The 14552-nt window shown below is 41.8% G+C and overlaps 1 protein-coding gene across 2 annotated transcripts; it reads right to left on the bottom strand.

The window, feature by feature from the left end:
- Positions 1-2879: 2879 nt before the first annotated feature.
- Positions 2880-14540, bottom strand: BKGD (beta-keto-L-gulonate decarboxylase). 2 transcript variants are annotated; one of them, XM_087721096.1, is made up of 9 exons: positions 14439-14540; positions 12092-12185; positions 11288-11386; positions 10786-10859; positions 9254-9355; positions 8557-8733; positions 6815-6964; positions 4722-4838; positions 2880-3208 (listed from the first exon to the last, which is right to left on the bottom strand). In XM_087721096.1, exons 2-9 carry the CDS (start codon positions 12147-12149, stop codon positions 3035-3037), a joined length of 951 nt encoding a protein of 316 aa, XP_087577222.1. In that variant the 5' UTR covers positions 12150-12185; positions 14439-14540; the 3' UTR covers positions 2880-3034. The 2 variants fall into 2 exon arrangements, with proteins under 2 accessions (XP_087577222.1, XP_087577221.1); XM_087721095.1 differs by having other exon boundaries at positions 14357-14485.
- Positions 14541-14552: the final 12 nt, after the last annotated feature.

The raw sequence follows: 14552 nt of genomic DNA, 5'->3' as shown, positions 1-14552 counted from the left end.
CGGAAGGAGCATGCGCAGAAGAAACTACGGCGGCCCGCAGGGGAACAAAGAGGAAACTGCGATTCCAAGGCAGCGCACCGGCGGCCCCTAGTGGTCGGCACTTATTACAGATTAATAGAGTTGTAAGGAACCTTATATACTAAGTCAGTGGTTCCCAAACTTGGCAACTTTAAGACTTGTAGACTTCAACTCCCAGAATTCTCCAGCCAGCAGAGCTGGAGCGGAGTTGAAGTCCACAAGTCTTAAAGTTGCCAAGTTTGGGAACCACTGTACTAAGTCATCTAGTCAAGTGCAAAGGTCTCCAACCTTGGCAACTTGAAGACTGGTGGACTTTGGCTGAGGAATTCTGGAAGTTGAAGTCCACCAGTCTTCAAGTTGCCAAGGTTGGAGATCCCTGATCTAGTCCAACCCCCTGCCCAAGCAGGAGATCCTGACCTACACCAATTCTGACCAATGGCAGTCCAATCTCTTTTTGAAAGCCTCCAGTGATGGAGCTATGGTTTTCCCAGTTAAATGTATGGCTGTGAAGGTTGGACCATAAGAAAGGCTGAGCGCCAAAGAATGGAGGCCTTTGAACTATGGTGCTAGAAAAGACTCCTGCAAGTCCCTTGGACTGCAAGGCCATCCAACCGGTCAGTCCTAGAGGAGATCAATCCTGACTGCTCTTTAGAAGGCCAGATCCTAAAGAGGAAACTCAAATCCTTTGGCCACCTGATGAGAAGGAAGGACTCACTGGAGAAGAGAAAATGCTGGGAAAGATTGAGGGCAAAAGAAGGAGGGGACAGCAGAGAATGAGGTGGCTGGATGGAGTCCCTGAAGCAGTAGGCACGAGCTTAAATAAACTGTAGGGGATGGTAGAGAACAGGAAGGCCTGGAGGAACGTTGTCCATGGGTCAGACACAACTTTGGAACTAACAACAAGTGATGAAGCTGCCACATTTTCCCGGAAGGCAAGCAGTTCCATTGGTTGATTGTTCTGTCAGAAAATTTCTCCTTATTAGTAGGTTGAATCTCTCCTTGATCAGTTTCCATCCATTATTCTTCAAGTGGCCTTCAGATGCCTTGGAAAATAGCTTGACCCTCTCCTCTCTGGCAGCCCCTCAAATATTGAAAGACTGCTATCATGTCTCCCCTGGTCCTTCTCTTCACTAGACTAGCCGTGTCCAGTTCCTACAATGTTTCTTCGTATGTTTTAGCCTCCAGACCCCTAATCATCTTGGTTGCTCTTCTCTGCACTTTTTCTAGAATCTCAACATCTTTTTTATAGTGTGGGAAAAGGCTCAGAGATGCTGCGAGTTCTGCGGGTATGAAGCGGACGCGAGTGAGGTGCCTGTTGCTGGATGATATGGGATAATATATGTGTAATTTACATTGACCTCTCCCCCCATCATCCAGTCAGAAATGAAGAAGCTTCTTGGGTAAGAAGCGAAACGTGTTCAAAGAAAAAAAACAAGAAAGTCAAGTTGCCTCCTGGGAAAAAAAAACACCTTTTGGACAACCATGACCTGGATGATTGAGAATCTCCAGAGTAGACATTTGACAATGAGCAAACTTCTGTCCCTGCTTTAAAGTTTATCATCTTATCTATTTTAAATGAGTCACCTACACAGGTACATGACTCAGATTGCCCTACCACATATCCCAGCATTACAAATCCAAAGGGGGCTTTGTAACCGATAATAGAATAGAATTCTATTATCGCTTTTGGCCAAGTGTGATTGGACACACGAGGAATTTCTCTTCAGTGCATAAGCTCTCAGTGTATATTAAAAATACATTCATCAAGAATCCTAAGATACAACACTTAGTGATAGTCATAGGATACTAAATAAACAATCAAATCATACTAGGAAAACTAAATAAAACAATATAAATCGTAAAGATACAAGCAACATGGTTATAGTCATTAAGTGGGAAGAGATAGGTATTAGGAAGGAAGAGAAGAATAATAGTAATGCAGTCTTAGGTAATATTACGGTGTTGTGGGAATTAGTTGTTAAGCACAGTGATGGCATTCGGGGAAAAACTGTCCTTGTGTCTGGTTGTTCTGGTGTGCAAAGCTCTATAGCGTCATTTTGAGAGTAGAAGTTGGAACAATTTATATTGATATTCACGCTTCATGACCTTTAGCTATACCATTTGGGATGAACGCCCTTCGAATGGTGTGGGAGTAGGAATGGATTTCCAGAGAAAAGAAATTGCAGGTTACAGGAACCAGGAGCATCACTTAGGTGCAAACCCTGAGGACACAGATAAATCTCCAAGTGCTTCAACGACCTTCTAAAAGGATGCAAATGACCAGCTGTCTGCAAGGAGTATAAATCCTTCCATTCCCCACTATCCAGTCAGAGCTGAAGAAGCTCCTTTGGATGAGAAGGGAAATGTCTTCAAAGAAAAAAAATCAGAAAGCATGCACACTCCTTCCACACATGGCGTTCTGCACATGTACTTTGCTCGCGTGTGCTCCTTCCACGCACATGCACAGCCTAAAAAACGTGGTTAAATAGGACAGGGCAGGCCCGCCTGCGATTTCCGCTACCGGTTTGGATGAACCAGTCTGAACCGGCTGAATAATAGGAACCACCCTTGATGGGAAGGTAACAGCGTTCCGTGCGTCTTTGGCGTTTAGTCATGCCGGCCACATGACCACGGAGACGTCTTCAGACAGTGCTTGCTCTTTGGCTTTGAAACGGAAATGAGCACCGCCCCCTAGAGTCGGGAACAACTAGCACATATATGTGAGGGGAACCTTTACCTTTACCTTAAGGACAGAAAAAGGGGAGTCAATGATCTCATATGTAACTATTTAAGTAAAAAGTGGGCTCCTAGTTTTGGTGGTTTTGCAATCAGCTACATTTCCAATCTGAAAAAAAAAAAAATCAATTTCGCCATATTTTATTTTTAAGTGCCAAAAAAAATAAGAATACATTCAGGTTGTGATTAGACATTAGCTGAGCCTCAGTGAAAAGCAAATTTAGTCGTCTCTTGACTTTCTGCTTCTAAATTAACATCAGCTCCCTGGGCGGGTTCGACTTTAATCCCGGCCCACCATATGCGTCTCCTTTGGTCTGTCGATCCGAAAGAGGAATTCAGCAGGTACAAAATACCCCAGATATTCTACAGTCTCTGGCGTTGTGTCTTCGTGGTAGTGGCCTCCTTCACCGTGATGACTGAAACAGTGAGTATGCTCCACACGCAGATCAAAACCCTGGGAAAAAGTCAAGGATCCATAAATTCCTGTCTGTGGGGCTGGCCCCAAGCAACAAACATTTCCTACAGTTCAGGTACATCACATACAAGGTGTTATTTTGTGTTATTTGGCAATATAGGTAAGTCCTCATTTAGCAACAGTCTCTGTCGAGCCTGCAGCCATCTTTTCTTTTGGCTCTTTGGCCTGCCACACTTTCTATTAGCCCGCTATGCATTTTCTATTGTGGGAAAGTGGGAGGGGGGATTGTAAGGTGTTAGATGCTATGTAGCCGTAACAAAATTCTTTCTAGAAAGCCAAGGTCATCCTTTGTCTCTGCACCTGACCGGAACTGGATGTGTGGAACTGCCAGCATGGCAGTGGGAGATTAGACCATGTGATGGGCTTGTGGGTGTAGGGGCAGGTTCTTGAACTTTCAACTAGATGGGGAAAACCGGGAAGCTTTCAGATTCGGGTTTTCCCAGATGTGCCAACACGACACTCTTAATAAATTAGAACTTTGAGCAATACTTTGCCTTGGACTCTGACTTACTTTTGGATGCTATTTGGCACCCTGACAGTCTCATTTAGCTACTCTTCAGTTACGGCAATGATTAAAAAGTAACTTTGAGGCAAGTTTTACAAGTCTGTAAATCAAAGGAAAGCTGCAGTAAGATCATAAATACGGTCATGGTTTCACAACAACTGCTTTGCCTAACAACCCAGTTGCCACTCTCAACAGTGGTAGCTGAATGAGGATAATTTGTGTATTTTGGGTGACGTGTCATGACAAAGCTGCACCAATAGCTTTGTACACTCAAGATGGGGAACATTTATAATAGAACTAGCTGATAACCTGGTGTTGTCTGGGTATTTATTTATAGGGGGGTAATGTCCAGACCAAACGTAATTTCCAATGTTGGATTTTTCCCCTTACCAGAGGGAGCTCCCTTGTGGAGTAGTGTGAAGCCATTACCATGGCAACTCCACTGCGCTGTACTGTATAAGCCATTTTACACCAGTACAGTAGAAGCCATTTGAAGGCACAACAGGCTGTATCGTTACAGAACACACACCCCGAGGGATGTTAGGGGTGTCTTACCCCCATAGTACTTGTTTTTGGAGAGTAAGTCACCTGTATACCAAATTTGGTTGAAATTGCTTGAGGTGTTCCAAAGTTATGCAAACACAGAGCCATTTATAGATAGATATGGATGGATAGATAGATAGATATGCCATCCTCCTTCTACTTTTGTCACAACAACAAAGCTATGACATGGGTTGGACCGAGAGAAAATTTGGCCCAAGCTTCCATGCCTAACGAGGAACTAGAAGTCATAGCCTCCTGGTTTCTAGGCCAGCATCTTAACCACTACACCCAACTGGTTCTCACTGGATATTTTCCCAATTCTTTGGTGCACATTATGGCACCTGGAGCAAATGGAGTGGATGATTGTTTAAAATAATGACCACTTTGCATCCAGGCCAGTTAAGTTGGGATCTCACTTGAAAAATAGCAAAAGAATTTCCTTACTGGATCTTGAGAAACAATCACAGGCTGGCAAATGAGCGGAGCTGCCATTTCAAAAAACTTCAGCCAATCGTTCACTTTCTCATCAGTTTCCAAAGGGCAGGCAGAAAATTCAGAAGGCTGTAATTAAAAACAAACAGGTGGCGGTTTTTAAATATAGAAAAGTACAGGAACTCTTAAAGTCATCACAGTCTGTTTCCCTCCTCTCCGTATAGGAAACATGACACAAGTTATGCTTTGACACTGTTGAAAGAAATGTCCTTCTGGGTTCAGCTCCAAGTGGGGGAAAAGACACTGGAGACATGGAGGCTGCTTGGAAAGACGGTTTATTGTTGGACAGGACCACATGGCTTGAGCCCTGAACAGAAAAGGTGATCACATGTTTCAATGTTGATGGAGAAGAGGAGAAGGGTTGAGGAAGGGGCTTGCTAGGCTTTTTATACCCTGTTTAGTCCCACCTCTCTGTTTCCTGTTCCTGTGTAAGAAATGTATTCTGATTGGTTGTCAGACTCCCATGGTGCCATGCAGGGGGCTACTCTCTAGGCTGTGATGAGTTCTCAGATGCCTTGTGGTCAGTTGAGTATATTATCATGCCTTTCTGTAGCTGCTGGTGAAGTCTTTATTATGTAAAGTGGGTTAGCCTGGCTAGTCTTAATGGGCCTATTGACAAAGTGGGGGTGGGCAAGAAGCTACAGGCAACTATTCTGTCTTTTAAAACATGCTTCTTTTCACATCCAGAGAAACATTCTGCCTTTTCAATATTTCCTAGGATATTTCATTCTTTCTGGGAGAGGGCTGGATGATAACTTCCCACAACACAATTCTGGATCTCTGGTAGTATCCCAGTTTCTTTTGAAACCATAAAAAATGCAAGTTTCTTTTGAAATGTAAGCCAGAAAATTCTGCAGCTGGCACAAACAATTACAACTTCAAGTGTCCATCAGAATTGGGACAACAGTGACAGTAGCTCAATCTAGAGTGGTATGGTGGCCTAGAGGTGGAGCTCTCGACTTACAGCCAGGAGGCTGTGAGTTCGGTCCTAGGTAGAGGCAAATATTTCTCTCTGGGCACACTGAGAATATATCTCGGGGAAAACTCCGCATTGGCAACAGGAAAGGCATCTGGCCAGTAAAACACTCAGCTCTATTCAGTTGTCCAAATTTCTCCCTGCAAGGGATTATGGTGTCGTTAAGATGATGATAAGGTAAAGTCGCTCAATGAGAGCTTAATTGCCTGTTTTGAATGCAAAAAATTGCCAGTCTGGCTTCCGCCAATATAAGTGAGAAAGACCCCTTTTTGAAATCTTGGAAAAATCCTGCCAATTAAGGGTAGTGTGCATGTACTGAGGGAGCCAGCATTGTCCAAAGACATTTTCCATGGTCATGTGGCCAGAATGCCTATACGCCAAAGGCTAACAAAATACTGTAACCTTCCCACTGAAGTGGTACCTATTTATCTACTTGCATTTTCATGCCTTTGAACTGCCAGATGGATAGGAGCTGGGGCAAATAACAGGAATTCACCCTGTTGCACAGAATTCAGATCTCAAACTCAGGCTGTCTGATCTCCAGCTAACAAGTTGAGCATCTTTAATTGCTGAGCCGTCGCACATCTACTTGATAAAGGTGCTCCTCGCATATATGTGCTACTCGTTCCCGACTCTAGGAGGCGGTGTTCATCTCATTTCAAAGCCAAAGAGCCAGCGCTGTCCAAAGACATCTCCATGGTCATGTGACCAGCATGACTCAACGCCGAAGGCACATGGAGCACTGTTACCTTCCCACCAAAGGTGGTTCCTATTTTTCTACTTGCATTTTTACATGTTTTCGAACTGCTAAGTTGGCAGAAGCTGGGACAAATCACGGGAGCTCACTCCGTTATGCGGTGCTAGGGATTCGAACCACTGGCCTTTCTGATAAACAAGCTCAGCATCTTAGCCACCGAGTCACCGTGATAACACCCCATAAAAAAGCAAATTTGCAAATGTTTGTGGAAAGACTTTACTCTTTAATGTTTTTACAGAACTGACTTTTTTTCCCTTCTTGTCTAACTCATGCTTCCCGAAGAAATAATAAAATGGAAAATCATCTTCTTACCATAATATGAAGTTTTGCGTTTCCTTTCTGGATAATGAAGGTGCCTCCCATTCCCATTGTTTTGTCACCATAATGCTTATCTAAGGCTTTCCGTATGCAGGATATGAAATTCTGCTCACCCGTTCTTTTCTTCACTCTCACTTCAACGACCTTAAAGAAAGGAGACAGGTTAATATGGTCATGTTAATCAGAGAAAATTCTGTGCAGTAATTTGCAGTTGAAATTTTCCTTTTAATCTAGTTCCACTGTAAACAAAATGTTTGTGAATTCTTGGCATCGAATATGCTCCCTATATTCAATCCTTATTTTTAATGTTATTTTTTTTTAAATGGCATCTTTTTTATGTCTGAAAACAGCATCTAGGTGTTAAATAGTCTGTTAGCATTCTTGGAAAATATAAAGGACAGCGCTTCAAGGTGCTAGTCGTCACTTATAAAGCCCTTCATGGTATTGGACCTGGGTACTTGAGAGACCGCCTGCTGCCAATTACCTCCAACAGACGTATTAGATCCCACAGACTAGGCCTCCTCTGAATTCCATCTACTGGTCAATGCTGACTGGCTACCACCCAGAGGAGGGCCTTCTCTGTGGCTGCTCCGGCCCTCTGGAACGAGCTCCCCGTGGAGATTCGGACCATCACCACCCTTCAGGCTTTCCGCAAAGCCCTTAAAACCTGGCTGTTCCGACAGGCCTGGTGCTGACGAGTTCCCCGCCCCCGCTTGAACTGTGTGGTTGTTGAGTGTTTTTAAATTGTTGTAGTTGTTTGTCCGTTGTCTTTCCTCCTGTTTGTTCCCCCCCCCCTACTTGGTTTGTGAGCCGCCCTGAGTCCCTCTGGGAATAGGGCGGCATAGAAATGCAATAAATCAAATCAAATCAAATCAGGGCCTTGAATCTATAGAATCCTTGAATCTACATTCCTGTATTGCTTACTAGCTGTAAACATATGTACCGTATTTTTTGGAGTAGAAGATGCTCCAAAGTGGAAGACACACCTAGCTTTTGGGGAGGAAAACAAGAAAAACAAATCTGCCTCTGCCTCCCAGCAATTTGCCTCCTTGCAGCAAACAGCCGGTTTCTGTTTCAGCACAGCCTGATTAGCACAAGCAGCTGATTGTTGGGATGGCAATCAGCTGTTTCAGGCTGCAGGGATTGCTATAGCTTATTGTAGCCTTCATACACTGTTTTTAGCCTCCGTGTGTTCCATTTCCCGCCTATTCTGGGTGGCGGGGACTGGATTGGGAGGAAAATGGGGTACGTGGAGGCTGAAAATGGGGCGTGCAGAGGTGGCAATAGGCAATCCCTGCAGCCTGAAATAGGTGGTTGGGTGGCCGATCCAACCGACAATCAGCTGCTTGTGCTAATCAGGCTGTGTTGAAGCTGAAACTGAAACAGGCTGTTTGCTGCAAGGAGGGAAGAGGCCAAAGGTTGGGGGCCGGTGGGTGATCGGGGCAGCATTCGGTGTATAAGACGCACCCTTATTTTCACCCTCTTTTAAGGGGGGGGGAGTGCATCTTATATTCTGAAAAATATTGGTATTTACACCATACTGTCCATGGGTAAGATGTGCAGCTGTCAATAAAATGAAGCGAAGCAAAGCATGTTTACATGTAGAAGTTGGCTTGTTTGGGCTTGTTAGCTTTTGAAATTTTCTCTCTTTTAATTGGTTTGTTTTAAATTTATTTTGTTCCCTGGATGTATTTCTTTTCAAAAAGCCATTTCAAAAAGCTGATTGAGCCACATACCTTACCGGGAAGACCTTCACTCGCATATAGGTTTGCCAGCAGCCCAAATTCACAATCGTCATGGAGGGAGCTGTATTTTTGGAGCAGACAGCTGCCATCCTCAGGATTGATCTTGGCTAGGTAACTTCCATTGATTGCTGCTTTTTCTCCCTTTTCAGCTTGGACAATTGGGATGAACTAGAATAGAAACAGATGAACATCTTCCAATAGACCAGCATGGACTACCGTCACTTCACAATCATTAAAGCAAGCAGCACATTTTGTTTGTAGCTTAAACTAGCTGATAATCCGGCGTTGCCCGGGTGTTTATTTATCCTAAATCTGCATTAGACAGGAAAAGCCCTGATTTTGGCGACAATTGATTAGTTACAAATGTGCCCCCAGAAGCCATACATTTGTCCTCAAAAATAATTCAAAGCCTTGTTGAAAATGCCAGGACCAAACGTAATTTCTAATGTTGGATTTTCCCCCTTATCAGAGAGAACCCCCTTGTGGAGTACTGTAAAGCCGTTACCATGGCAACTCCACTAGGCTGTACAGTAGAAGCCATTTTACGGCAGTACGGTAGAAGCCATTGTAAGGCACAACAGTACGGAATTCTGGGAGTTGAAGTTCACAAGTCTTTATGTTGCTAAGGTTGGGCAGTCTACACTCCAGGTAAACATGGAGGCTAATATTTTCTTACCCATTCTCTTACCTCAGCATTGCTTCCAACTACTCTGGAGGAAACAGCTCCAGCACCAAGGAAAAATGCTCCGGGTAACTGTATTTCTTTCGCTATTATGTTCAGGTCATAAACCTAAATGAGAAAAGAATGGTTAAATTGGTTCATTTGCATGCTATCCAGAGCAAGGGTCTCCAAACTTGGCAACTTTTAAGATTTGTGGAGTTCAACTCCCAGAATTCCTCAGCCAGCAAAAGAGGAATTCTGGGAGTTGAAGTCACAAGTCTTAAAGTTGCCAAGGTTGGAGACCGCTGGTCCAGAGGGCAGCTGCTCTTAAAGTGTGTTCCTAGGACGACTCGGCCTTCCCCGAGATTCTCAGGTGTCTTTAAATGTAAAGTTTAAAAAATTTAAATTAATTGCCATTCTATGTTGAAAAAGAATACAATATTAAAATCTCATCCAACGACCATGAGAAGTGGCAGTGAATGCATCCAATTTTTAATATGGTAAATATAAACATAACCCATACAAACAAAAGCTTTTTTTGGAGTCCTCCATAATTTTTAAAAGCGGGAAGAGATCCATGATTTGTTTTTGTCAAAAACCAATATTTACCATACTTCTGGTTTCCAGCAAAAGAAAATATAAACACCTTATAGAAAATAATGGGTTTGCTTAATAACTGCAGTGTTCAGTTTATGACCGCCCCCAAAAAAGGCTGTAAAATCAATCAAGCTGACAAGGTGACTCACTTTATAACCATCGTGACGTACAACTGAAATTGCAATCTCAGTTATGGTTGTAATCTTGATTACAAGATTAAGAGCTATGGTGGCACAGTGGTTAGAATGCAGTTCTAATAGCAGGCTACTTCTACTGTCTGCCGACTGCCAGCAGTTCGATCTTGATGGATTGAAGGTTGATCCAGCCTTCAGTAAAACGAGGACCCAGATTGTTGGGGGCAATATGCTGACTCTGTAAACCACTTAGAGAGGGCTGGAAAGCACAGTGAAGTAGTATATAAGTCTAAGTGCCATTGTTATTGCTGATAGTGTGAATTCAAATAACGTAACCATTTTGTGGGATTCATTAACTACTAATCAAAACCTACCTGCATTTTTAAAATTGCAAAATTAGGATCTGAACCAAATCTCTTTGAAAGGATTTTTAAAAGGTAACCAATTAACACATGTGCAAAACGTGAGAATGGACTAGTCTGACTTTACTAGGATCACTGCAATATTAGTGTTTCCCCCAAAATAAGACAGGGTCTTATTTATTTATTTTTTTGAGGTGCAGGAGGCGGCGAGCGTAGTCACCTCATGGCTGCTGCTGTGTGCAATATTTTCGGGGAGGGCTTATTTTAGTGCATGCGCTCAAAAGCCCAGTGGAGCTTATTATCCGGGGAGGTCTTATTTTCAGGGAAACAGGGTAGCAAAAATGATTTGATTCCATCCACTCCAGCCTCCCAAAAATGGGAATTGTTGTTTCTGTTCAAAATGAGAAGTTATTGGATGAAAGACTACCTTTTACACATGGTTGCAAGTCTATTAAATTTTAATTACCTTGTCTTTCTGTACAAGCGGTAAAAGGTATGGAACACCTCCCACATCTGCAATTCTAGGCTTGCCACAAATACCTGTAAAAAGGAAAAAAAATGGGCAAATTTATTGTTTTCCAGTTTTTTTTTTACTAACCCAAAACAATATAAAAGCAATCACAGTTTAGTAGACCCCCAAAACCAATTATTGTGATTTGTATGATGAACCAGACAATGGTGGTTTGTATAACCAACTATAGCTAAAACAAACCATCACTTAGCATAGCATCCTTCCGACTTATAGGATTATTTTTTTTTAAAAAAAGGAGCATTCAGTATTTTATGGTATGCGACAAGGGCTTTTAGCCTGGATAATCCAATCTTGAAAAGGCTTAAGAAAATCTACTCCATTCTTTAAAGAAAATCTATTCTGCCAAAAATAATCCTGGCAATTTTGCCTTTTCTACCTGGTGGCCCACATGTTACCAAGATATTGCCAATATTCCGTCACAGATACTACGTGTTACCTTTAACAGGAAAACAGAAGGGTTCTTTAGTCATATCAGGACAATCCACCACGGATACCTGGACATCTGCAAAATTTTCTTGAAGTCCATTCTGTAGAACTGGAAGGAAAATAGATGATTTCAAAGAAAATTGAAGAATGCAATATAGCAATAGCACTTAAAGACTTATATACCGCTTCACAGGGCTTTTACAGCCCCCTCTAAGCAGTTTACAGAGTCATCATATTGCCCCCAACAATCTGGGTCCTCATTTTATCAGCCTCGGAAGGATGGAAGGCTGAGTCAACCTTGAGCCGGTCAGGATCAAACTCCAGGCTGTGGACAGAGTTAGCCTGCAATATTGCCTTCTAACCACTGCACCACCACGACTCCTCCAATGCTGTGGTTGTAACTGCAGGCCGTTGCCAAACACTCAGACTTTGATTTATGTGATTGCAACAGCCATAACATTGCGGGCCAATGCTAAATCATTCACCATTGCTCAACAAATGGTTAAGCAAAGACTATAATTATATTTTACTGAAATAGCTACAGTGACGGACTCTCTTTGTGTTGATGGGAGTGTTCTTAAAATGATCACCTTTCCCAGAGATTAAGGAGTGCTTCTGCCCTTGTCTCTATAATGACTTCCAAGTGTTCCCTTCAAGGACATCTCTACATGTTCAGAACGTGGGGAAAGAAATCTTGCCTCCCTTTTAAACAAATATACACGCTGCCCTATATATCCTGCTTTTCTAACTGCTGCTGTTATACCGAGTCTTCTCCTCACAGCTTTTATAACACCGAAGAACCATGCTTGCGTACCATCAGCCACTTCCTCCAGAGTAGGTACGTGAAAAGCAAACTTTTCCACCCTAGCCATGTTTTATTCCAGGCAGGCAACCAAGCAGGTCGGCTCCTAAGAGATCAAAGTACATCAAGAACAAGTGACAGGTCTGTTAATGAACATACTGGTTTTGCAATTCAACCCAAGCTTTTAACAGTACAGATGTGGACGGTAATTTATGAGAGCGTTACATGTTGAAAGAGAGTAGTGGATTTATTGTGCTCTGCTGTCTGTTTCACTATTTCAGTCTTTCCTTCCTTAGTTACTGTTGGTGCCCACATCTGTTCTTTTTGAGGAAAAAAATGATTCAACAAGCAATATTGTTGATGAATCAGCACCCACAGTATCTCAACTACTTTGGACAGGGGAAAAAATGTTGTTTTAGGGCATACAGTCTAAGCCAGTAATTTCATTGCAAAGGAATCAAATTAACTGAAAATTTTCCTTCAGTTAATATAAGCAAATGGAACATAGCACATGGCTGCAATACTATTTGTACTTTAAGCCTGGATTCCTAGAAGGTGGTTTGTTTGGAGATAGTTAGCCTTCAGTATTTTGTAAACTGTGGTTTTTGGTTTAATGCAATGTTTGAGCCATGCAGTAGTTTACTCAATAAACCAGAGTTAGCCATTCACACATAGTAGATATAACTTAGAAACCAAGTTCTCAACTGCTGACTGGGCATAGATATTAGATTTGAAAAGTTTATTTGCTGGCTGCTTCAAACCAAACTTTAACAACAGCAACAAAAAGAAATTAGGATTAATTTTCTTCACCAGCTTACATTATTTGGAAGTGAACTCCAATTAACTGCTGCCTAGGAACAAGATGGAGGATTTGAATGTATTAAATTGTATAGAAGAAAAAAAAGGTCAAGGGAATTTATTTTGCAAGAAGGAATTAATTATAGTAGCAGGTGAAACCACTAATCATGCAAATGGTCCATTATCAGGCCTAGATATTTCCCAAGGTTTTGAGAACAACTTGTTTAAAGCATTAGCTCATTTCTCTTAGTATGAATCTATCAATTGCTCTTAAAAGTTCAGGGATAAACTAATCACATTAAAAAGTATTCTTGATCTTGCTAATTTTTTTTCTAGCAATCACAAAACTTTTATCCTTTCTTGCTTCCTAGAAACTCTGTGTATTACGGCCTTTATTACATTTGAGTCATTTTGTATCCATTTCCTATTATTTATTTCCTACAGTCTATTTCGTATTTCTATCTTTTAATCATTTTCCGGTTTTGTAGTTGTTTATTAATTTGTTGATCTTCCTTCCTTTCTTTTTTGCTTTCCTGCCCCCCCTTTCTCTAGCCAATTATACCATAAATCCCATGCAGAGTAATATTCAGATTCTTCTTTCTCTTTTAATTCTTTTGTGAGCCTATCCAGCTCTGCACATTCCAATTTTTTTATTACTTTGTTAAATAGATTGTTCTACATAGAATATATAGAATGTTATATATAGAATGAAGAAAAAGATGTATGAAATATAAATGCACATATAAAGTTATAGTTATAAAAGACTTATTTGTACAGATAAAAGAATCACAACAGATATGTAAAAGAAGTGTAATGTGTTGCAAAGATGTGAAGTTTGTATAAGCAAAATAACAATTTTTTAAAAAGAAACTGTATTATTTATAACCAATCCAAGTTGCTATCTCCGTGTTTTATAGTTTTCAGTTATTATTATTAGGAGCATCTTATGCTAAGCCATTGAACATTCCATAAAGCAGAAATTCTGAGATGAGTAATAAAACTGCAACTTATTCAGAAGCCTGGGTTCAACGGTTGTGTTTGGGTTGGTTTTTTTTTAAGAGCAGTGATTTTCAAACTTTTTAAGATGTGCGGACTTCATATCTCCCAGAAGTCCCCCGTTTTGGAAAACACTCCTCTAAAACACCCATTTTTTGGATTCACACCCAAAGTACTATATAACTACCCAGACTGAACCTGCACAAGAGCCTACAAACAAACCTTTATCTTAGCGTGTGAAAATCCCACCACCTATTTGCCACAGAGGTTTCTCCAAAGTAAAAAGCAGCCTCAAAGTTCTGCAAATTTCCTTGGAGTCCGATGCAAGCTTTATTGCTCCTATATAGAAGCTCCATTAGTTACAATAGGGATTACTCCCGGGTAAACACACCTTGCACTGAAGCGTCCCCCGTCCCCCCCCCCCAATTTCCAAATGTGTTAAATCCTATCAGGCACAGCCCACAGCCGAGGATCACCACTTACGGAAGGTATTCAATCGCAGCCTTAATTACTAGTATTCCTCCCCATTGCAAATCGTCCCCGCAGTTGCATTGGCTTTACTTACTGCAGGTAGAAGGAACACGCGCGCAGGGCGTTAGCCTCCACCCGGAGCAACTTCTCGAAGAGTTCCTTTTGACCGCTTTCAAAAGGGCGCGGCCGGCCTCACCCCAACCTTTTT

The sequence above is a fragment of the Thamnophis sirtalis genome, unplaced genomic scaffold (assembly GCF_051295495.1).
Source record: "Thamnophis sirtalis isolate CommonGarterSnake01/CBP01778 unplaced genomic scaffold, rThaSir2_p1.2 scaffold_8, whole genome shotgun sequence".
NCBI lineage: Eukaryota > Metazoa > Chordata > Lepidosauria > Squamata > Natricidae > Thamnophis > Thamnophis sirtalis.
Note: the sequence above shows the minus strand (reverse complement) of the source record. Positions and strands in the feature narration are given on the sequence as shown.